The sequence below is a fragment of the Schistocerca piceifrons genome, chromosome 3, assembly GCF_021461385.2.
Source record: "Schistocerca piceifrons isolate TAMUIC-IGC-003096 chromosome 3, iqSchPice1.1, whole genome shotgun sequence".
NCBI classification, from domain to species: Eukaryota; Metazoa; Arthropoda; class Insecta; order Orthoptera; family Acrididae; genus Schistocerca; species Schistocerca piceifrons.
This window is the reverse complement of record NC_060140.1, coordinates 10,479,577-10,504,362: the sequence shown is the minus strand read 5'-3', so window position 1 is coordinate 10,504,362 and position 24,786 is coordinate 10,479,577. Positions and strand designations below refer to the sequence as shown.

Sequence of the window (24,786 nt, the reverse complement as noted above, 5' to 3'; positions counted from 1 at the left end):
CTACTTTGCCCCAGGTCGTGGCTGAAGAATTCTTGGGGGGCGACTTCAATGTTAATCAGTTATTTGACACCACAATTGAACAACAAAATATTGATGTGCCTAATAATTCTAAACAAAAGCTACCTGTTTTATTTATGAGATACAACCATAATGACAATATATCAGATAAACTTTTACAAGACAGTACACAATGTCGTTTAAACACAAATGAAATTGTTTTAGCATCTACTACTGGTGTAGTAGGTGGGATTCCAACTACTATTATCTTAGATACAGGTGCAGCTGTGAGCGTTTTGTCTTTTAATTTCTATAAAAAGATGTGTGAATTGGAGCCTGTGCCTGAGTTTCCTGCCCAAAACTGTAAAATAACTACCGCTCTAGGTAATAAGTCATGTAGGGTTACAAAGCAAATTTTTGTAAACGTTAAAATAGGTAATGGAACCGTACAATGGCCATTCCTGGTTGTACAAAACCTTGTGACAAATTGCATATTAGGAATAGATATTATGAGCGAGAAGGACTGCATTATAGACTTCTCCAAAGGTATATGTATTTTAAATGATAAAGGCAGTGTAATTATTATTGATTTGGACAGGAGAACTCTAAAGCACGACAAACACTGTACAGGGTACAAGGTTCAGTTAGTACTTGACAAAGACATTCAAGACATGCAAACACACTCATCTGACACAGAGCTAATGGACTTGAAAACATTGCTTGATCATAAGATAAGTGAAGCTACAGCTCTCAGTGTACATGAACATATAAAACTACAGGAAGTGTTATCCAAATATTTACAAGTTTTTACCAAACGATTAGGTGTTATCAACACGTATGTGTACAAGATTGAAGTTAAGCCTCACAAGATCTTCTACCATAAGACATATAACGTACCGTTATCTCAACGACCTGCTGTGTGGCAAGAATTAAAACAAATGTTAGACTGGAAGGTCATTGAACCATCCACCTCACCTTATTGTAGTCCTCTACTTGTTGTCAAAAAATCAAATGGAAGTATTAGGTTAGTGTTAGACGCACGAGCTATTAATGAAATAATTTTACCGGTTCACACAAAACCTGAAAATTTAGAAGAGCAATTACAGAAATTTCTAGATGCAAAATATTTTTCCACAATAGATCTCGCTAATTCGTTTTGGCAGGTGGGTATCACTCCTGATTCTCGGAAATATACTGCATTTATGTTCGGGGGGCGAACCTATCAGTTTTGTGTTCTACCCTTCGGACTGAATGTCAGCTCTGGGGTATTCATTACAGCCCTGGATACCGTGCTTGGCGACGATTTAGTTGAGACAGTCACACACTATGTAGATGATATACTGATAGCTACACAATCTTGGAATGAACACGTTGACACTCTTCAAAGAATTTTAAAAAAATTTGCACAAGCTGGAGTCACAGCCAACCTAAGAAAATCAAAATTTGGTTGCAGTGAGATAAAGTATTTAGGACATATCATTAATTCACAGGGCATACGTCCGGATCCCAGTAAATTAGATGCTATCAGAAACTTTCCTAGCCCTCGAACTAAAAAGCAGTTAAAATCATTCCTTGGGCTATGTTCATTTTTCAGACGTTTTCGCCACAACCACTTTTGAACAGTAAACATCTGCTAAATCTACTCAGAAAGAATCAAGTTTGGATCTGGTCGGAACAGTGCCAGAATGACTTTAATACAATTAACACTCTAAGCGCCAAGCCCGTAAAATTTACGGGCCTGGGATCGCGCGAAAATCACCAAGCCCGTAAAATTTACGGGCCGCTACATTTAATTTCATTCAAAACACTGCAACGTTATTTCTACGGGTTTGGCCAGCGCTATACGTTTTTCAGATGTTTATTAACAAAATGCGTCCATAGATGTCACGGCAGCGCTGTAATTCATGTTAAAACTTATCTTTGCGTTCTCAGTCTGTATATCATTCAGTTGTTTGTCATCATGTTTCGGCGCGGTTTATCAGACGCAGAAATTGCGGATTTGATCAATCATAGCGACACTCTGGATAATGTAGAGAGTGATTCAGACGATTCTGAATGCAATGGTGTGTTTGAAGGTACGTATTTCCGAATTTTCCACGTAATTGTGCAGTACGCACATATCTGTTGAACATGTGTAAACGATGTATGTAGTTACACATAATGTGATATTCTTTTTAGAAGACGAGATTGATGACAGTTTGTCTTCAGATGAAGACGAGAATGATGTTGAAGGTGTTGCTTCAAATCCAGCAGCTGTGCCGTATCCGAAAGACAGTGAGTGGACTGCAGTTGACACCTACCGACCTCTGCCTGTCAACACGACACCCAGGCAGATACTAGTGGATATTGATGAGTCGAGTTCTGTACTGGATTGCAGTAAAGTGTTCCTTACTGACAGTGACGTAAATGAACTCAAGAGACAGACAAATTTGTATGCATCACAGACAATACAGAAGAAAAGAAGAGGAAATAATCTGAAGCCCCATTCAGTTTTGAGTTCGTGGAAGCCAGTGACTATAAGTGAGATGAGGCGTTTCTTGGGTATTATTTTCCACATGTGTGTTTCGAAAAAGCCCAAAATTGCGGACCATTGGAGCACTAATCCTGTTCTTAGTTGTAACTTTTGTCCCCATGTCATGAGCCGTTTGCGTTTCACTCAGATACTGTCATGCTTGCATCTTGTTGACAATTCAAATCAGAAAAAACCAGGCGAAGATGGATTTCATCCACTTTACAAAGTTTTGCCATATTATAATAATTTGAAGGAGCGATGTATCCAGGCATATCGTCCCTCAGAAAAAGTGACAATTGATGAAGGAATTTGCCCATTTCGAGGTCGTGTGAGTTTCCGTGTTTACATGCAAAATAAGCCTCATAAGTATGGACTGAAAGTATATGCTGTTGCTGAAGCCAGTAGTGGCTATGTTGTAAATTTTGAAGTTTATGCTGGTAAGCATATTGTTGACAATTCTTCGTCTGCGGTTATTTTGCGATTGTTGTCTGACAGCAGCTTGCTGAACAAAGGCCACACTGTGTATTTAGATCGATTTTATTCCAGTCCAGAGCTATTTCAGCAACTGGCAGAGAAAGGCACTGGAGCTGTTGGTACTGTGAACAAATCCAGGAAAGGATTGCCTAAAGATTTAGTATCTGCTAAGCTGAAAAAGGGCGAAATGTCTTTTCGGCGTAAAGATAATGTATTGGCAATGAAGTGGAAAGATAAGAGAGATGTGTATACATTGTCTACAAGGCATCAAGCAACATTTGGTACGCATACTAAGAGAAATGGGTCTGTAGTATTGAAACCACTTCAGGTACTTGATTACAACCTCAATAAAATTGGAGTGGATATTGGAGACCAACGCCTGCAGTACAATCCGTTCCAGCACAGAACTGTGAAATGGTGGCGAAAATTATATTTCCATTTGCTGCTTATGGGAGTATCAAATGCATTTTGGCTGTACAATGCAGTGCACAGGAAGAAAATTACAATAACAGACTTTATAACAGTGCTTGCAGTTCAGCTTGTTGAAGACGACACACTTGAATTCATTCCAAGAAATGAAGGAACTGTAGGTCGGCTAACAAAGAGACATTTTTTGCAGCACATACCTGCAACTACTAAGAAGTATGCTGCTCGTGTGTGTCACGTGTGCAGTTCCAGGAGCAAGAAACAGAGTGGCAAGGCTTCTCGCAAAGAGACACGATACGAATGTGAACAGTGTGGCGTTGCACTCTGCCTGGAACCTTGCTTTAAAATTTTCCACACTAAAAAACAATATGATTCTGTGTGAAATTTATATGTAATACTGTATACTATCAGAAACATGTAATGTAGTGCCACAATTTTGGTTAAAAATAAATCACAATTGTATTCCCTTATTCGTATGACTTTTTCTAAATTCTTAAAACATCTAAGTGATTTCTATAACTGTACCTTAAAGCTGTGCATTGTAAAGTAGTTTCTTTCACTCAGAATTAAAGTAGAAATGTGCAGCTTCAAGATGGTACCAAATTTGCCACAATCCAAACAGTAGATTTGATGCAGTAATTTTTTTAATATTGGTAAAATTGCCCGGTTTCTAGGGACGGGTGCATAAAATAGGCCTGGTACAGAGAGTGTTAAACATGCTTTAGTGAATGCTAACATATTGAGCCATCCAGATTTCAATTTAGATTTTTGTATGACTTGTGACGCTTCACGTACTGGCTTGGGCTGTTGCTTATTTCAAGTTGTAAAGAATAAAGAGGAGGAACAGATAAGAATTATTGGGTTTGCGAGTCGCACTCTAACTGAATGTGAGCGTACATACTCCACTACTGAGTTAGAAACACTTTCCATAGTATGGGCATTCAAGAAATTCAATTATTATTTATTTGGAAAACATACGGTAATTCACACCGATCACCAGGCCCTGACATTTTTGTTAAATTGTAAACTTGTACATCCTAGACTATCACGATAGGCAGTTACACTTCAGAACTACTGTTTTGAAATTAAGTACATAAGAGGTAAGGACAACACCATTGCAGACACTTTGTCTAGACTTCCACAAGGTATGAATGACACCAACAGTGACTTAGAAAATATAAATGACTACAGGATTCTCTTAATGCAAGACAAGCAGTATCACCAATATTATATTGATATGTGCAGAAACATGGCTGAATTACAAAAATCTGATCCTCACTGGTATAAGATAATAACATTACTGGTAGAAAAACACAACCATCCTTTGACTAAGTATTACAAGTTACACAATGATGTGTTATTTTACCGCCGACATCCAAATGCTACTAACTGGTGTGTATGCATTCCCAAAGAGTCTGAACGTAATCTAATTTGGCACACACACTTAGTTTGGGGTCATTATGGGACGAAAAAGTGTTTGGCAAAGCTCAGTACATACTGTTATTTTAGCAATATGAGAAGAAAAATTTATAGGGAACTAAAAACATGTGTCATATGTCAAAAATCAAAACCTCAGAATTTATCCACAAAAACAGATTTACATTCTATTTTACCTAGTAAACCCCTGGAAATTCTGTGTACTGACATCAGTGGACCACATCCAGCAAGCTCTGGAGGCGTCAAATATATCTTAGCTTTTTACGATATATTTTCTAAACATGTAAAACTTTATGCTTTAAAATCCGCCTCTGCAAATGCTATAATACGAAGATTCTCAAGTGATTACCTGACGCACGTGGGAAAACCTAAAGCAATTCTGTCAGATAATGCAGCATACTACTCTGGGTACAAATGGAGAAATTTCTTGAAGGACAATAACATTAAAAGTATATTTATTTCAAAGTTTAGTCCACAATGTAACGCGACTGAGAGACTTTTCCGAGAACTAAATCGATTCATGAGGACCTATATTTCATCAAAACATACTAATTGGGTGTCCTACCTAAGTCTTTTCGAAGACGTACACAATAACTTAAATATTTACGATACGAATTACACACCTAACGAGATCATGTTCAATTGCAAACAGAACGATCAGTGGATAGAACCATTACCTAAGTTGTCAGACAAGGAAATCACACCTGAACAGAAAATAAAAGAAGTATTGCCTACATTGACACATCACGCACAGATACGAAACAAACATCACACAAACATAATAAAAAGAAAACAAAAATTCAAGGTAGGAATGCTTGTACTACTTCGTACTCATCATAAATCTGTAGCACTCAAACGACGCAACGCTAAGTGGCGTCTGCTATATGAAGGACCTTATATAATTGTTAACATACCGCATCCTGGTGCGTATCTGTTACAACATCCTAGAACTAACAAAATTATTGGGCTATACGCACACCGAGATCTTAGAGCATTTCATGCCAAATAATGTCAAAGTCATACCCATGAAAACATTGCTAAGCAACTCGCAAAACTCTGTTTGCTACAACACAGATAATAAGCAGTATAGAAATTTTCATTTCAGCGGTTCCAGTGACGCAGTTGAAGACAGAAGAACTTTTCTTTCAACGCCGCGGCACCACCGAGAAGACTGAATATTAAAGTAAAATTTATGATTACGTAGCAGTGAATGATATATACATTTTTCACGGAACATTTGTGACTGTAGGTACCACTGACTTGGTATGACACCTGACGAACCGACAGACGTCATCTGTGAAGCGATCTTTTACTTCGAGAAATAGATTAGACGCACATCTCTCAGCAAGAAAAGCATCTACCAGTAGCCAAGGCCACACAGACACTATACACACACGCACAAAACGCGAGGAATCTAACAGCTTTCCGTCTCTTATTATTTTGAATATTTATTGAGTAGTGGAAACGCCTGGTCTTGCCTACTGATGTAATGAATGTTGTGTCTAACCTATCTTAATTTCAGATGACATCACAAAAAACATCGATAAAATCCCAGCAAAACCGTTAAAGAGGACGTAAATATCTGCAATCCATGTAATCAAATGTGACACAATGTAATAATTTATAGCTATGTAATAATGATGAAAACATGTTTATGTGTAACTGTATTATGTTTATGCTAAGAAAATATGTGACGTGTATATGTATGATTACTTATGTTTTTTTTTAACTGATGTATAATGTAACTGTTACTGTGTGAAAATTTGAACGATAACGAGTGCCAAAATGTGGAAAACTTTAAAAAAAAAAAATGCGTAGTGAACCACTGTTCACGGACATTAACGTACATTACTAAGTCTGCAACTACGCAGAAACCTATGTGAAAGAAACTGTTAATGACATTCATGATGCATCGTACCTTTGTAAACGCGATGAACGATTTCTTCGATGAGTAACTACGAACATTTAGGTGAGCTATATTTAAAAAAAAAAAAAAACTGAATATGTGAAGTGCATAATTCGTGCATCGTCTAGTGACATTACTACAGTACCCAACATCAAGATGTTAACTGGATTAAATGGACACAAAGTGCCTGTCCAGAAAACAACACGACGGGTGGAAGAATTCTGGTTGGAACTTCAGGGAATGAAATGTTCTCGAAATGTGACGGACACTCTTACCTGGACTGTCCAAGGATCGACGCCAGCTATGTGCCGTCTGAGGTTCTGCAACCAAGCTTCCACGGAATATCGAAAACGAACTGCATATGGACTAATTACTCGACGGGTCACGTCTGATCTGTAATAAACAATGCTTTTTGTCACAACGAACTGCATCACAACGACTATAATGGAAATAGGAAATGGACATGCTTATGTATCAATCACGTTGTTATACAGCGATGTTACTGTGATCAAAAAACTTTACCACGACGACACTAACCTGTGAAACAGTACTGTGCAGTAGATGAATATAAACTGTAATAACGACACGATGTGTATAGGTCAACGCACCTGAAACAACAGAACATTTTTCGTTGAAGCATTTCATTGCAATGCTATGTAACTAAGAACATTCAACAATCTAAAGTTGTATTGTATTATAACAAATATTGTAATTTTAAAACTAAGTTACCTGTCATAGAATGTAGTCTTCATATGTAATCTTGGTGGAATATTTTCTTCGTGCAACGACTAAGAAATGCGCGCGCACACGAACAATATGAACAGCAATACTGTGCCGCGTGATCTAAATTTACGAAATAACGGCAGTGCCGTAGTTACACAGACGCTTCTACGCATGCGCGCACTCTGTTTTGCCAACATAAGAACTTTTTCGGCGCACGCGCGTCATTCAAATTTTGTATATAATATACAGTATAATGTAAGTCATGTAAATAGTTGTAGATAACTTAGATTTTCTTGTGCCTTTAGGTGAATTGCTCGCCTGCAGGTGTGTCCTTTCGCCTCGCAATTCAGGGGGCAATATAAAGGCACATTTGCATGCCGTGCGTGAGTTTCCTTGGAAACGCGAAATCTTAATTAAATAATTAATCTGTGAGAAATAAATAAAGCCTATGGCACAGAACTGCAGCGCTGTGTCGCTGATAAAACAAAAACACAATTACGATACTCTTATGTTTGATTAAGGAGAGAGAGGTCTTGGATAAGAGGTGCGGGAAGCACGTATATTTCATTGACTGGCACACCGCCATATTTAATGTTATATAAGATCACTGCGAGTTGCAATCTTACTAGGCACTCGAATCTGTAAAGAATTTAAATTTATGAAAGTAAGTAGAATTATTTAACTGTAGGCTTATTCGTTGAATATATCTGATTTAACTAACTGTGTAAACTTTTTATGTTTAGTAGACAGTCACCTCTGTACGACGAATTGACATGGCTGGCAAATTATTCTAATATTGAGATTTAGATTTGAGTCCGCACCTACCGCAGCAGTCTTTGGAAACGATTTAAATACGAAGTCCGATTATTTGAGTCTTATTTCACGGTCAACTACGAATAACATTACATTTACGAAAAAGCCATTGTCAAGCGTCTGATACCGAATAATTAAACGTCACCCAAATATTAATTACAACCAATCACTATCATACCATAATACATAATTAATATTTTATTTTATTTTATTTTATTTATTTTATATAGTGCATCGGATTCTAATACTGATGTACCAGGAACCGCTCAAAGCAAACCACAAACTATGAGAAGATTTACTCATCTAATACATAAGTCGGCATTTGGCCTTTTGTTTTAAATCCCGACGCAATTTCTCTCTTTCATCGGCAATGTGAAGGTCCAAGGGATAGGGTAAAGCTGCTGTAGGTCATCGGAATCTAATACTGATCTCCCAGGAAATGCTCAAAGCAAACCACAAAAGAAACAACATTTAATCTTCTTGTACTTAAGTCGACATTGTGCATTTTGTATTAAATCCCGACGCAATTTCTGTGTTTCGTCGTCAATGTGAAGGTCCAAGGGATAGAGTAAAGCTGCATTAGTGCATCGGAATCTAATACTGATCCCACAGGAAACGCTCAAAGCAAACCACAAACAATGAGGAGATGTACTCTTCTTGTACTGAAGTCGGCATTGTGCCTTTTGTAATTAATACCGACGCAATATCTGTGTTTCATCGTCAATGTGAAGGTCCAAATGATAGAGTAAGGCTGCAGTAGTGTATCGGAATCTAATACTGATCTCCCAGGATACGCTCAAAGCATACCACAAGCAATGAGATGATTTACTCTTCTTGTACTTAAGTTGGCAATGTGCCTTTTGTATTAAGCCCCGACGCAATTTCTGTGTTTCATCATCAATGTGAAGGTCCAAGGGATAGAGTAAAGCTGCAGTAGTGCATCGGAAGCTAATACTGATCTCCCAGGAAACGCTCAAAGCAAACCACAAACAATGAGAACATTTACTCTTTTTGTGCTTAAGTACTCTTTATGCCTTTTGCATTAAATCAAGACGCAATTTCGTCGTTTCATCGTCAATGTGAAGGGGTAAGGGATAGAGTAAAGCTGCAGTGGTGCATCGGAATCTGATGCTGATCTCCCAGGATACGCTCAAAGCAATCCACAAACAATGAGAAGATTTACTCCATTTGAACTTGAATCGGCATTCTGCCTTTTGTATTAAATGCCGCGCAATCTCTGTGTTTCATAGTCAATGTGAGGGTCTTAGGTATAGAGTAATGCTGCTGTAGTGCATCGGAATCTAATACTGATCTCCCAGGAAACGTTCAAAGCAAACCCCAAACTATTAGAAGATATACTCTTCTTGTACTTAAGTCGGCATTGTGCCTTTGGTAATCAATCCCGACTCAATTTCTGTGTTTCATCGTCAATGTGAAGGTCCAAGGCATAGAGTAAAGCTGCAGTAGTGCATCGGAATCTAATACTTATCTACCAGGAAACGCTTAAAGCAAACCTCAAACAATGAGAAGATTTAATCTTCTTGTACTTAAGTCGGCATTGTGCACTTTGTATTAAATCCCGACACAATTTCTGAGGATCATCGTCAGTGTGAAGGTTCAAGGGATAGAGTAAAGCTCAGTAGTGCATCGGAATCTATTACTGATCTCCCAGGAAACGCTCAAAGCAAACCACAAACAATGAGAATATTTACTCCACTTGTTCTTAAGTCGGCATTGTGTCTTTTGTATTAAATTCCGACGCAATTTCTGTATTTCATCGTCAATGTGAAGGTCCAAGCCATAGAGAAAAGATGCAGTAGTGCATCGGAATCGAATACTGATCGCCCAGGAAACGCTCAAAGCAAACCACAAACAATGAGAAGATATACTCATCTAATACATAAGACGGCATTTTGCCTTTTGTTTTAAACCCCGGCGCAATTTCTCTGTTTCATCGGCAATATGAAGGACCAAGGGATAGAGTAAAGCTGCAGTGGTGCATCGGAATCTAATGCTGATCTCCCAGGAAACGCTCAAAGCAAACCACAAACAATGAGAAGATTTACTCCTTTTGAACTTAATTCGGCATTCTGCCTTTTGTATTAAATACCGCGCAAACTCTGTGTTTTATCGTCAATGTGAGGGTCCTAGGGTTGGAGTAAAGATGCAGTAGTGCATAGGAATCTAATACTGAACTCCCAGGAAACGCTCAAAGCACACCTCGAACAATGAGAGGATTTACTATTCTTGAACTGAAGTCGGCATTGTGCCTTTTATATTAAATCCCGACGCAATTTCTGTGTTTCATCCTCAATGTGATGGTCCAAGGTATAGAGTAAAGCTGCAGTAGTGCATCGGAATCTAATACTTATGTCCCAGGAAACGCTTAAAGCAAACCTCAAACAATGAGAAGATTTAATCTTCTTGTACACAAGTCAGCATTGTGCCTTTTGTATTGAATCCCGACGCAATTACTGTGTTTCATCGGCAGTGTGAAGGTTCAAGGGATAGGGTAAAGCTGCAGTAGTTCATCGGAATCTAATACTGATCTCTCAGGAAACGCTCAAAGCAAACCACAAACAATGATAATAATGACTCTTTTTGTTCTTAAGTCGGCATTCTGCTTTTTGTATTAAATCCCGAAGCAATTTCTCTGTTTCATCGTCAATCTGAAGATCCAAGGGATAGAGTAAAGCTGCAGTAGTTTATAGGAATCTAATTCAGATCTCCCAGGAAACGCTCAAAGCAAACCACAAACAATGAGAAGATATACTCTTCTTGTACTTAAGTCGGCATTGTGCCTTTTGTATTAAATCCCGACGCAATTTCTGTGTTTCATCGTCAATGTGAAGGTCCAAGGGATAGAGTAAAGCTGCAGTATTGCATCGGAATCTAATACTGATCTCCCAGGAAGCGCTCAAAGCAAACCACAAAGTATGAGAAGATTTACACTTCTTGTACTTAAAGTCGGCATTGTGCCCTTTGTATTAAATCCCGACGCAATTTCTGAGGATCATCGTCAGTGTGAAGGTTGAAGGGATAGAGTAAAGCTCAGTAGTGCATCGGAATCTACTACTGATCTCCCAGGAAACGCTCAAAGCAAACCACAAACAATGAGAATATTTACTCTACTTGTTCTTAAGTCGGCATTGTGTCCTTTGTATTAAATTCCGACGCAATTTCTGTATTTCATCGTCAATGTGAAGGTCCAAGGCATAGAGTAAAGCTGCAGTACTGCATCGGAATCGAATACTGATCGCCCAGGAAACGCTCAAAGCAAACCACAAACAATGAGAAGATATACTCATCTAATACATAAGACGACATTTTGAGTTTTGTTTTAAACCCCGACGCAATTTCTCTGTTTCATCGGCAATATGAAGGACCAAGGGATAGAGTAAAGCTGCTGTAGTGCATCGGGATCTAATACTGATCTCCTAGGAAACGTTCAAACCAAACCACAAAAGAAATAACATTTACTCTTCTTGTACTTAAATCGACTTTGTGCATTTTGTATTATATCCCGACTGAATTTCTGTGTTTCATCGTCAATGTGAAGGTAAAAGGGATTGAGTAAAGCAGCAGTAGTGCATCGGAATGTCTTACTGATCTCCCAGGAAACGCTCAAAGCAAACCTCAAACAATGAGAAGATTTAATCCTTTTGTACTTAAGTAGGCATTGTGCCTTTTGCATTAAATCCCGTCGTAATTTCGACGTTTCATCGTCAATGCGAAGGGCCAAGGGATAGAGTGAAGCTGCAGTGGTGCATCGGAATCTAATGCTGATCTCCCAGGAAACGTTTGAAGCAAACCACAAACAATGAGAAGATTTACTCCTTTTGAACTTAATTCGGCATTCTGCCTTTTGTATTAAATGCCGCGCAAACTCTGTGTTTTATTGTCAATGTGAGGGTCCTAGGGATAGAGTAAAGATGCAGTAGTGCATAGGAATCTAATACTGAACTCCCAGGAAACGCTCAAAGCACACCTCGAACAATGAGAGGATTTACTATTCTTGAACTTAAGTCGGCATTGTGCCTTTTGTATTATATCCCGACGCAATTTCTGTGTTTCATCGTCAATGTGAAGGTCCAAGGTACAGAGTAAAGCTGCAGTAGTGCATCAGAATCTAATAATTATCTCCCAGGAAACGCTTAAAGCAAACCTCAAACAATGAGAAGATTTAATCTTCTTGTACACAAGTCAGCATTTTGCCTTTTGTATAAATCCCCACGCAATTACTGTGTTTCATCGGCAGTGGGAAGGTTCAAGGGATAGAGAAAAGCTGCAGTAGTTCATCGGAATCTAATTCTGATCTCCCAGGAAACGCTTAAAGCAAACCACAAACAATGAGAAGATATACTCTTCTTGTACTTAAGTCAGCATTGTGCCTTTTGTATTAAATCCCGACGCAATTTCTGAGTTTCATCGTCAATGTGAAGGCCCAAGAGATAGAGTAAAGCTGCAGTAGTTTGTCGGAATCTAATCCTGATCTCCCAGCAAACGCTCAAAGCAAACCACAAACAATGAGAAGATATACTCTTCTTGTACTTAAGTTGGCATTGTGCCTTTTGTATTAAATTCCGACGCAATTTCTGTGATTCAACTTCCATGTGAAGGTCCAAGGTATAGAGTAAGCTGCAGTATTGCATCGGAGTCTAATACTGATCTAACAGGAAACGCTCAAAGCAAATCTCAAACATTGAGAAGATTCACTCTTCCTCTACTTGAGTCGGCATTGTGCCCTTTGTTTTGAATCCCGACGCAATTTCTGTGTTTCATCGTCAATCTGACGATCCAAGGGATACAGTAAAGCTGCAGTAGTGCATCGCAATCTAAAACTGATATCCCAGGAAACGCTCAAAGGAAACCACAAACAATGAGAAGATTTACTCTTCTTGTACTTAAGTCGGCATTGTGCCTTATGTATTAAATCCCGACGCAATTTCTGTGTTTCATCGTCAATCTGAAGGTCCATGGGATAGAGTAAAGCTGCAGTAGTGCATCGGAATCTAATTCTGATCTCCCAGGAAACGCTCAAAGCAAACCACAAAGTATGAGAAGATTTACTCTTCTTGTACTTAAGTCGGCATTGTGCCCTTTGTATTAAATCCCGACGCAATTTCTGAGGATCATCGTCAATCTGAAGGTCCATGAGATAGAGTAAAGCTGCAGTAGTGCATCGGAATCTAATTCTGATCTCCCAGGAAACGCTCAAAGCAAACCACAAAGTATGAGAAGATTTACTCTTCTTGTACTTAAGTCGGCATTGTGCCCTTTGTATTGAATCCCGACGCAATTTCTGAGGATCATCGTCAGTGTGAAGGTTCAAGGGATAGAGTAAAGCTCAATAGTGCACCCGAATCTATTACTGATCTCCCAGGAAACGCTCAAAGCAAACCACAAACAATGAGAATATTTACTGTACTTGTTCTTAAGTCGGCATTGTGTCTTTTGTATTAAATTCCGACGCAATTTCTGTATTTCATCGTCAATGTGAAGGTCCAAGGCATAGAGTAAAGCTGCAGTAGTGCATCGGAATCGAATACTGATCGCCCAGGAAACGCTCAAAGCAAACCACAAACAATGAGAAGATATACTCATCTAATACATAAGACGGCATTTTGCCTTTTGTTTTAAACCCCGACGCAATTTATCTGTTTCATCGGCTATATGAAGGACTAATGGATTGAGTAAAGCTGCTGTAGTGCATCGGGATCTAATACTGATCTCCTAGGAAACGCTCAAACCAAACCACAAAAGAAACAACATTTACTCTTCTTGTACTTAAATCGACTTTGTGCATTTTGTATTATATCCTGACTCAATTTCTGTGTTTCATCGTCAATTTGAAGGTAAAAGGGATTGAGTAAAGCAGCAGTTGTGCATCGGAATGTGTTACTGATCTCCCAGGAAACGCTCAAAGCAGACCACAAACAATGAGAAGATTTACTCTTTTTGTACTTAAGTAGGCATTGTGCCTTTTGCATTAAATCCCGTCGTAATTTCGACGTTTCATCGTCAATGTGAAGGACCAAGGGATAGAGTAAAGCTGCAGTGGTGCATCGGAATCCAATGCCGATCTCCCAGGAAACGCTCAAAGCAAACCACAAACTTAATTCGACATTCTGCCTTTTGTATTAAATGCCGCGCAAACTCTGTGTTTTATCTTCAATGTGAGGGTCCTAAGGATAGAGTAAAGATGCAGTAGTGCATAGGATTCTAATACTGAACTCCCAGGAAACGCTCAAAGCGCACCTCGAACAATGAGAGGATTTACTATTCTTGAACTTAAGTCGGCATTGTGCCTTTTATATTATATCCCGACGCAATTTCTATGTTTCATCGTCAATGTGAAGGTCCAAGGTACAGAGTAAAGCTGCAGTAGTGCATCGGAATCTAACAATTATGTCCCAGGAAACGCTTAAACAAACCTCAAACAATGAGAAAATTTAATCTTCTTGTACACAAGTCAGCATTGTGCCTTTTGTATAAATCCCGACGCAATTACTGTGTTTCATCGGCAGTGGGAAGGTTCAAAGGATAGAGAAAAGCTGCAGTAGTTCATCGGAATCTAATACTGATCTCCCAGGAAACGCTCAAAGCAAACCACAAACAATGATAAGAATGACTCTTTTTGTACTTAAGTCGGCATTCTGCTCTTTGTGTTAAATTCCGAGGCAATTTCTGTGTTTCATCGTCAATGTGATGGTCCAAGGGATAGAGTAAAGCTGCAGTAGTTTATCGGAATCTAATTCTGATCTCCCAGGAAACGCTCAAAGCAAATCACAAACAATGAGAAGATATCGTCTTCTTGTACTTAAGTCGGCATTGTGCCTTTTGTATTAAATCCCGACGCAATTTCTGTGTTTTATCGTCAATGTGAAGGCCCAAGGGATAGAGTAAAGCTGCAGTAGTTTGTCGCAATCTAATTCTGATCTCCCAGGAAACGCTCAAAGGAAACCATAAACAATGAGAAGATATACTCTTTTTGTACTTAAGTCGGCATTGTGCCTTTTGCATTAAATTCCGACGCAATTTCTGTGTTTCATCGTCAATGTGAAGGTCCAAGGGATAGAGTAAAGCTGCAGTATTGCATCGGAGTCTAATACTGATCTAACAGGAAACGCTCAAAGCAAATCTCAAACATTGAGAAGATTCACTCTTCTACTACTTGAGTCGGCATTGTGCCCTTTGTTTTGAATCCCGACGCAATTTTTGTGTTTCATCGTCAATCTGACGATCCAAGGGATAGAGTAAAGCTACAGTGGTGCATCGGAATCTAATACTGATCTCACAGAAAACGCACAAGGCCAATCACAAACAAAGAGAAGATTTTCTTTTCTTGTACTTAAGTCGGCATTTTGCCTTCTGTATTAAATCCCGACTCAATTTCTGTGTTTCATCGTCAATGTGAAGGTCCAAGGGATACAGTAAAGCTGCAGTAGTGCATCGCAATCTAATACTAATCTCCCAGGAAACGCTCAAAGCAAACCACAAACAATGAGAAGATTAACTCTTCTGGTACTTATGTCGTTATTGTGCCTTATGTATTAATTCCCGACGCAATTCCTGTGTATCATCGTCAATGTGAAGTTCCAAGGAATAGAGTAAAGCTGCAGTAGTTCATCGGAATCTAATACTGATCTCCAAGGAAACGCTCAAAGCAAAGCACAAACAAAAAGAATATTTACCTTTCTTGTACTTAAGTCTACATTGTGCCTTTTGTATTAAATCCCGATGCAATATCTGTGTTTCATCGTCACTGTGAAGGTCCAAGGGTTAGAGTAAAGGCGCAATAGTGCATCGGAATCTAATACTGATCCCAGAGGAAACGTTCAAAGCAAACCACAAACAATGAGACGATTTACTCTTCTTGTACTTAGGTTGACATTGTGCTTTTGTAATTAATCCCGACGCAATATCTGTGTTTCATCTTCAATGTGAAGGTCCAAATGATAAAGTAAAACTGCTGTAGTGTATCGGAATCTAATACTGATCTCCCAGGGAACGCTCAAAGCAAACCACAAACAATGAGAAGATTAACTCTTCTGGTACTTATGTCGTTATTGTGCCTTATGTATTAATTCCCGACGCAATTCCTGTGTATCATCGTCAATGTGAAATTCCAAGGGATAGAGTAAAGCTGCAGTAGTTCATCGAAATCTAATACTGATCTCCCAGGAAACGGTCAAAGCAAACCACAAACAATGAGAAGATATACTCTTCTTGTACTTAAGTCGGCATTGTGCCTTATGTATTAAATCCCGACGCAATTTCTGTGTTTCATCGTCAATCTGAAGGTCCATGGGATAGAGTAAAGCTGCAGTAGTGCATCGGAATCTAATACTGATCTCCCAGGAAACGCTCAAAGCAAACCACAAACAATGAGAAGATTAACTCTTCTGGTACTTATGTCGTTATTGTGCCTTATGTATTAATTCCCGACGCAATTCCTGTGTATCATCGTCAATGTGAAATTCCAAGGGATAGAGTAAAGCTGCATTAGTGCATCGCAATCTAATACTGATCTCCAAGGAAACGCTCAAAGCAAACTACAAACAATGAGAATAATTACTCTCCTTGTACTTAAGTCGGCATTGTGTCTTTTGTATTAAATTCCGATGCAATTTCTGTCTTTAATCGTCAGTGTGAAGTTCCAATGGATAGAGTAAAACTTCAGTAGTGCATCGGAATCAAATACTGATCTCCCAGGAAACGCTCAAAGTACACCACGAACAATGAGAAGTTTTACTATTCTTGTACTTAAGTCGGCGTAGTGCCTTTTATGTCAAATCCCGACGCAATTTCTGTGTTTCATCGTCAGTGTGAACGTCCAAGGGATAGAGTAAAGCTGCAGTAGTGCATCGGAATCTAATACTGATCTCCCAGGAAACGCTCCTAGCAAACCACAAACAATGAGAAAATTAACTCTTCAGGTACTTAAGTCGGCATTGTGCCTTATGTATTAATTCCCGACGCAATTTCAGTGTTTCATCGTCAATCTGAAGGTCGTAGGGATAGAGTAAGGCTGCAGTAGTGCATCGGAATCTAATACTGATCTCCCAGGAAACGCTCAAAACAAACCACAAACAATGAGAAGATCTTCTCTTCTTCTACTTAAGTCGACATTCTGCCATTTGTATTAAATCCGGACGCAATTTCTGTGTCTCATCGTCAATGTGAAGGTACAAGGGATGGAGTAAAGCTACAGTAGTGCATCGGAATCTAATACTGTTCTCGCAGGAAACCCTCAAAGCAAGCCACAAACAATGAGAAGATTTACTTTTCTTGTACTTAAGTAGGCATTGTGCCTTTTGCATTAAATCCCGACGCAATTTCGTCGTTTCATCGTCGATGTGTAGGTCCAAGGAATAGAGTAAAGCTGTAGTAGTGCATCGGAATCTATTACTGATCACCAAGGAAACGCTCAAAGCAAACGACAAATTATGAGAATATTTACTCTACTTGTACTTAAGTCGGCATTGTGTCTTTTGTTTAAAATCCGACGCAATTTCTGTGTTTCATCGTCATTGTGAAGTTCCAAGGGATAGAGTAAAGCTGCAGTTGTGCAACGGAATCTAATACTCATCTCCCAGGAAACGCTCGAAGCAAACCACAAACAATGAGAAGATTTTATCTTCTTGTACTTACGTCGGCATTATGCCTTTTGCATTATATCCCGACGCAATTTCAGTGTTTCATCGACAATGTGAAGGTCCAAGGGATAGAGTAAAGCTGCAGTGGTGCATCGGAATCTAATACTGATCTCCCAGAAAACACTCAAAGCAAACCTATTAACAATGAGAAGATTATCTCTTCTCTCACTTTGCCTTTTGTATTAAATCCCGACGCAATTTCCGTGTTTCATCGTCAATGTGAAGGTCCAAAGGATAGCGTAAAGCTGCAGTATTGCATCGGAGAATAATACTGATCTACCAGGAAAAGCTCAAAGCAAACCTAAAACAATGAGAAGATTTACTCTTCTTTTACATGGGTCGGCATTGTACCTTTTAATTATGAATCCCGACGCAAATTCTGTGTTTCATCGTGAATCTGAAGATCCAAGGGATGGATTAAAGCTGCAGTAGTGCATCGGAATCCAATACTGATCTCCCAGGAAACGCTCCTAGCAAACCACAAACAATGAGAGAATTAACTCTTCTGGTAGTTGAGTCGGCATTGTGCCTTATGGATTAAATCCCGACGCAATTTTAGTGTTTCATCTTCCATCTGAAGGTCCAAGGGATATAGTAAGGCTGCAGTAGTGCATCGGAATCTAATACTGATCTCACAGGAAACGCTCAAAGCAAACCACAAACAATGAGAAGACTTTCTCTTCTTCTACTTAAGTCGGCGTTCTGCCTTATGTATTAAATCCCGACGCAATTTCTGTGTTTCATCGTCAATCTGAAGGTCCAAGGGATAGAGTAATGCTACAGTAGTGCATCGGAAACTAATTGTCATCTCCCAGGAAACGCTTAAAACAGACCACAAACGATGAGAAGATTTACGCATCTTGTACTTGAGTCGGTATTGTGCCTTTTGTATTAAATCCCGACGCAATTTCTGAGTTTCATCGTCAGTGTGAGGGTACAAGGGATAGAGTAAAGCTGCAGTAGTGCATCGGAATCTAATACCGATCTCCCAGGAAACGCTCAAAGGAAATCACAAACAATGAGAAGATTTACACTTCTTGTACTTAAGTCGGCATTGTTCCTTATGTATTAATACCCGACGCAATTTCTATGTTTCATCGTCAATGTGAAGGTCCAAGCGATAGAGTAATGCTGCAGTAGTGCATCGGAATCTAATAATGATCTCCCAGGTAACACTCTAAGCAAACCACAAAGACTGGCAAGATTTACTCTTCTTGTACTTAAGTAAGCATTGTGCCTTTTGTATTAAATACCGACGAAATTTCTGTGCTTCATCGTCAATGAGAGGGTCCAAGGGATAGAGTGACGCTGCAGTAGTGCATCGGAATCTAATACTGATCTCCCAGGGAACGCTCAAAGCACACCACGAACGATGAGAGGATATACTATTCTTGTACATACGTCGGCATTGTGCCTTTTATATTAAATACCGACGCAATATCTGTGTTTCATCGTCAATGTGATGGCCCAAGGAATAGGGTAAAGCTGCAGTAGTGCATCGGAATCTAATACTGATCTCCCAGGAAACGCTCAAAGCAAACCAAAACAATGAGAAGATTTACTCTTCTTGAACAGAAGTTGGCATTGAGCCTTTTGTAATTATTACCGAAGCAATTTCATTGTTTCATCGTCAATGTGAAGGTCCAAATGATAGAGTAAAGCTGCAGTAGTGTATCGGAATCAAATACTGATCTCCCAGGAAACGCTCAAAGAAAACCACAAACAATGAGAAGATTTACTCTTCTTGAACAGAAGTTGGCATTGAGCCTTTTGTAATTATTACCGAAGCAATTTCATTGTTTCATCGTCAATGTGAAGGTCCAAATGATAGAGTAAAGCTGCTGTAGTGTATCGGAATCAAATACTGATCTCCCAGGAAACGCTCAAAGAAAACCACAAACAATGAGAAGATTTACTCTTCTTGTACATAAGTCAGCATTGTGCCTTTTGTATTAATTCCCGTAGCAATTTCTGTGTTTCATCGTCAATGTGAAGGTCCAAGGGATAGAGTAATGCTACAATAGAGCATCGGAAACTATAACTGATCTCCCAGGAAACGCTCAAATAAAACCACAAACAATGAGAAGATTTACTCTTCTTGTACTTGAGTCGGCATTGCGCCTTTTGTTTTTAATCCCGACGCTATTTCTGTGTTTCATCGTCAATCTGAAGATCCAAGGGATAAATTAAAGCTGCAGTGGTGCATCGGAATCTAATACTGATCTCCCAGGAAACGCTCAAAGTAACCACAAACAATGAGAAGATTTACTCTTTTTGTACATAAGTCGGCATTGTGCCTTTTGTATTAAGACCGACGAATTATTTGTGCTTCATCGTCAGTGTGAAGGTCCAAGGGATAGAGTAAAGCTGCCGTAGTGCATCGGAATATAATACTGATCTCCCAGGAAGCGCTCAAATCAAACCACAAACAAAAAGAATATTTACCTTTCCTGTACTTAAGTCGACATTGTGCTTTTCGTATTAAATCCCGACGCAATTTCTGTGCTTCATCGTCACTGTGAAGGTCCAAAGGATAGAGTAAAGGAGCAATAGTGCATCGGAATCTAATACTGATCTCCCAGGTAACACTCTAAGCAAACCAAAAAGAATGAGAAGATTTACTCATCTTGTACTTAACTCGGCGTTATCCCTATTGTATTAAATACCGACGAAATTTCTGTGCTTCCTCGTCAATGAGAGGGTCCAAGGGATAGAGTGACGCTGCAGTAGTGCATCGGAACCTAATACCGATCTCCCAGGAAACGCTCAAAGCAAACCACGAACAATGAGACGATTTACTCTTCTTGTACTTAAGTCGGTATTGTGCCCTTTGTATTAAATCCCGACGCAATTTCTGAGTTTCATCATCAGTGTGAAGGTTCAAGGGATAGATTAAAGCTGCAGTAGTGCTTCGGAATCTAATACCGATCTCCCAGGAAACGCTCAAAGCAAACCACTAACAGTGAGAAGATTTACTCTTCTTGTACTTAAGTCAGCATTCTACCTTTTTGTATTAAATCCCGACGCAATTTCTGTGTTTCATCGTCAGTGTGAAGGTACAAGGGAAGGAGTAAAGCTACAGTACTGCATCGGAATCTAATACTGATCTCGCCAGAAACGCTCAAAGCAAGCCACAAACAATGAGAAGATTAAATCTTCTTGTTCTTACGTCGGCATTGTGCCTTTTGCATTATATCCCGACGCAATTTCTGTGTTTCATCGTCAATGCGAAGGTCCACGGGATAGAGAAAAGCTACAGTGGTGCATCGGAATCTAATACTGATCTCCCAGGAAACGATCAATGCACACCACGAACAATGAGAGGATTTACTATTCTTGTACATAAGTCGGCATTGTGCGTTTTGTATTAGATCCCAATGCAATTTCTGTGTTTCATCGTCAATGTGAAGGTCCAAGGGATAGAGTAATGCTACAGTAGTGCATCGGAAACTAATACTCATCTCCCAGGAAACGCTCAAAACAAACCACAAACAATGAGAAGATATACTCATCTAATACGTAAGTCGGCATTTTGCCTTCTGTTTTAAATCCCGACGCAATTTCTGTGTTTCATCGGCAATGTGAAAGTCCAAGTGATGGAGTAAAGCTGCAGTAGTGCATCGGGATCTAATACTGATCTCCCAGGAAACGCTCAAAGCTAACCACAAAAGATACAACATTTACTCTTCTTGTACTTAAGTCGACATTGTGTACTTTGTATCAAATCCCGACGCAATTTCCGTGTTTCATCGTCAATTTGTAGGTCCAAGGGGTAGAGTAAATCTGCATTAGTGCATCTAAATCTAATACTGATCCCACAGGAAACGCTCAAAGCAAACCACAAACATTGTGAAGATGTACTCTTCATGTACTTAAGTCGGCATTGCGCTTTTGTAATTAATCACGACGCAATATCTGTGTTTTAACGTCAATGTGAAGGTCCAAGGGACAGAGTAACACTGCAGTAGTGTATCGGAATCGAATGCTGATCTCCCAGGAAACGCACAAAGCATACCACAAACAATGAAAAGATTTACTCTACTAGTACTTAAGTCGGCATTGTGCTCTTGTATAAAATCCCGACGCAATTTCTGTGGTTCATCTTCAATGAGAAGGTCCAAGGGTTAGAGTAAAGCTGCGGTAGTGCATTGGAATCTAATACTGATCTCCCAGGAAACGCTCAAAGCTAACCACAAAAGATACAACATTTACTGTTCTTGTACTTAAGTCGACATTGTGTACTTTGTATTAAATCCCGACGCAATTTCTGTGTTTCATCTTCAATGTGAAGGTCCAAGCGATAGAGTAAAGTTGCAGTAGTGCATCGGAATCTGATAATGATCTCCCAGAAAACGATCAAAGCAATCACAAAAATTGAGAGGATTTACTCTGCTTGTACTCAAGCTGCCATTCTGCCTTTTCTATTAAATCCCGACTCAATTTCTGAGTTTCATCGTCAGTGTGAAGGTTCAAGGGATAGAGTAAAGGTGCAGTAGTGCATCGGAATCTAATACTGATCTCCCAGGAAACGCTCAAAGCAAACCACAAACAATGAGGAGATTTACTCTTCTTGTACTTACGTCGGCATTCTGCCTTTTTGTATTAAATCCCGCCGCAATTTCTGTGTTTCATCGTCAATCTGAAGGTGCAAGTGATGGAGTAAAGCTACAGTAGTGCATCGGAATCTAATACTGATCTCCCAGTAATCGCTCAAAACAAACCACAAAAAATGAGAAGATTTACTCTTTTTGTACTTATGTGGGCATTGTGCCTTTTGCATTAAATCCAGACGCAATTTCGTCGTTTCATCGTCAATGTGAAGGGCCAAGGGATAGAGTAAAGCTGTAGTAGTGCATAGGAATCTATTACTGATATCCCAGGAAACGCTCAAAGCAAACTACAAACAATGAGAATATTTACTCTACCTGTACTTAAGTCGGCATTGTGTCTTTTGTATAAAATTCCGACGCAATTTCTGTGTTTCATCGTCAATGTGAGGTTCCAAGGGATAGAGTAAAGCTGTGGTAGTGCATCGGAATCTAACTCCGATCTCCCAGTAAACGCTCAAAACAAACCACGAACAATGAGAAGATATACTCTTTTTGTACGTAAGTGGACATTGTGCCTTTTGCATTAAATCCTGACGCAATTTCGTCGTTTCATCGTCAATATGAAGGGCCAAGGGATAGAGTAAAGTTGTAGTAGTGCATAGGAATCTATTACTGATCTCCCAGGAAACGCTCAAAGCAAACTACAAACAATGAGAATATTTACTCTACTTGTACATAAGTCCACATTGTGTCTTTTGTATAAAATTCCGACGCGATTTCTGTGTTTCATCGTCAATGTGAAGTCCCAAGGGATAGAGTAAAGCTGCCGTATTGCATCGGAGTGTAATCCTGATCTAACAGGAAACGCTCAAAGCAAACCTCAAACAATGAGAAGTTTTACTCTTCTTGTACTTGAGACGGCATTGTGCCTTTTGTTTTGAATCCCGACGCAATTTCTGTGCTTCACCGTGAATCTGAAGATCCAAGGGATAAATTAAAGCTGCAGTGGTGCATCGGAATCTGATACTGATCTCCCAGAAAACGCTCAAAGTAAACCACAAACAATGAGAAGATTTACTCTTTTTCTACTTATGTCGGCATTGTGCCTTATGTATTAAATACCGACGATATTTCTGTGTTTCATCGTCAATGTGAAGGTCCATGCGATAGAGTAAAGATGCAGTAGTGCATCGGAATCTGGTAATGATCTCTCAGGAAACGCTCAAATCAAATCACAAAAATTGAAAGGATTTACTCTGCTTGTACTCAAGTTACCATTCTGCCTTTTGTATTAAATCGCGACGCAATTTCTGTGTTCCATCTACAATGTGATAGTCCAAGTGATAGAGTAAAGCTGCTGTAGTGCATCGGAATCTTATTCTGATCTCCCAGGTAACAGTCTAAGTAAACCACAAAGAAAGAGAAGATTTGCTCTTCTTGTACTTAAGTCGGCATTGTCCCTTTTGTATTAAATACCGACGATATTTCTGTGCTTCCTCGTCAATGAGAGGGTCCAAGGGATAGAGTGACGCTGCAGTAGTGCATCGGAATCTAATACTGATCTCCGAGGAAACGCTCAAACCAAACCACAAACTATGAGAAGATTTACTCTTCTTGTACTTAAGTAGGCATTGTGCCTTTTGCATTAAATCCCGACGCAATTTCGTCGTTTCATCGTCAATATGAAGGGCCAAGGGATAGAGTAAAGCTGTAGTAGTGCATAGGAATCTATTACTGATCTCCCAGGAAACGCTCAAAGCAAACTACAAACAATGAGAATATTTACTCTACTTGTACATAAGTCCACATTGTGTCTTTTGTGTAAAATTCGGACGCAATTTCTGTGTTTCATCGTCAATGTGAAGTCCCAAGGGATAGAGTGAAGCTGCCGTATTGCATCGGAGTGTAATCCTGATCTAACAGGAAACGCTCAAAGCAAACCTCAAACTATGAGAAGATTTACTCTTCTTGAACTTGAGACGGCATTGTGCCTTTTGTTTTGAATCCCGACGCAATTTCTGTGTTTCATCGTCAATCTGAAAATCCAAGGGATAAATTAAAGCTGCAGTGGTGCATCGGAATCTAATACTGATCTCCCAGAAAACGCTCGAAGTAAACCACAAACAATGAGAAGATTTACTCTTTTTGTACTTAAGTCGGCATTGTGGCTTTTGTATTAAGACCGACGAATTATTTGTGTTTCATCGTCAGTGTGAAGGTCCAAGGGATAGAGCAAAGCTGCCGTGGTGTATCGGAATGTAATACCGATCTGCCACGAAGCGCTCAAAT

At 39.4% G+C, this 24,786-nt stretch overlaps 1 protein-coding gene across 1 annotated transcript; it reads left to right on the top strand.

Annotated features, from left to right (window-relative positions):
* Positions 1-2,138: 2,138 nt before the first annotated feature.
* Positions 2,139-3,791, top strand: LOC124787678 (piggyBac transposable element-derived protein 4-like). Its single transcript, XM_047254497.1, has one exon. It carries the CDS (start codon positions 2,139-2,141, stop codon positions 3,789-3,791), a length of 1,653 nt encoding a protein of 550 aa, XP_047110453.1.
* The last annotated feature ends 20,995 nt before the right edge of the window (positions 3,792-24,786 follow it).

Coding starts and splice junctions, on each gene's coding strand:
- LOC124787678 (XM_047254497.1), top strand. CDS start 2,139: ATGTATGTAGTTACACATAATGTGATATTCTTTTTAGAAGACGAGATT.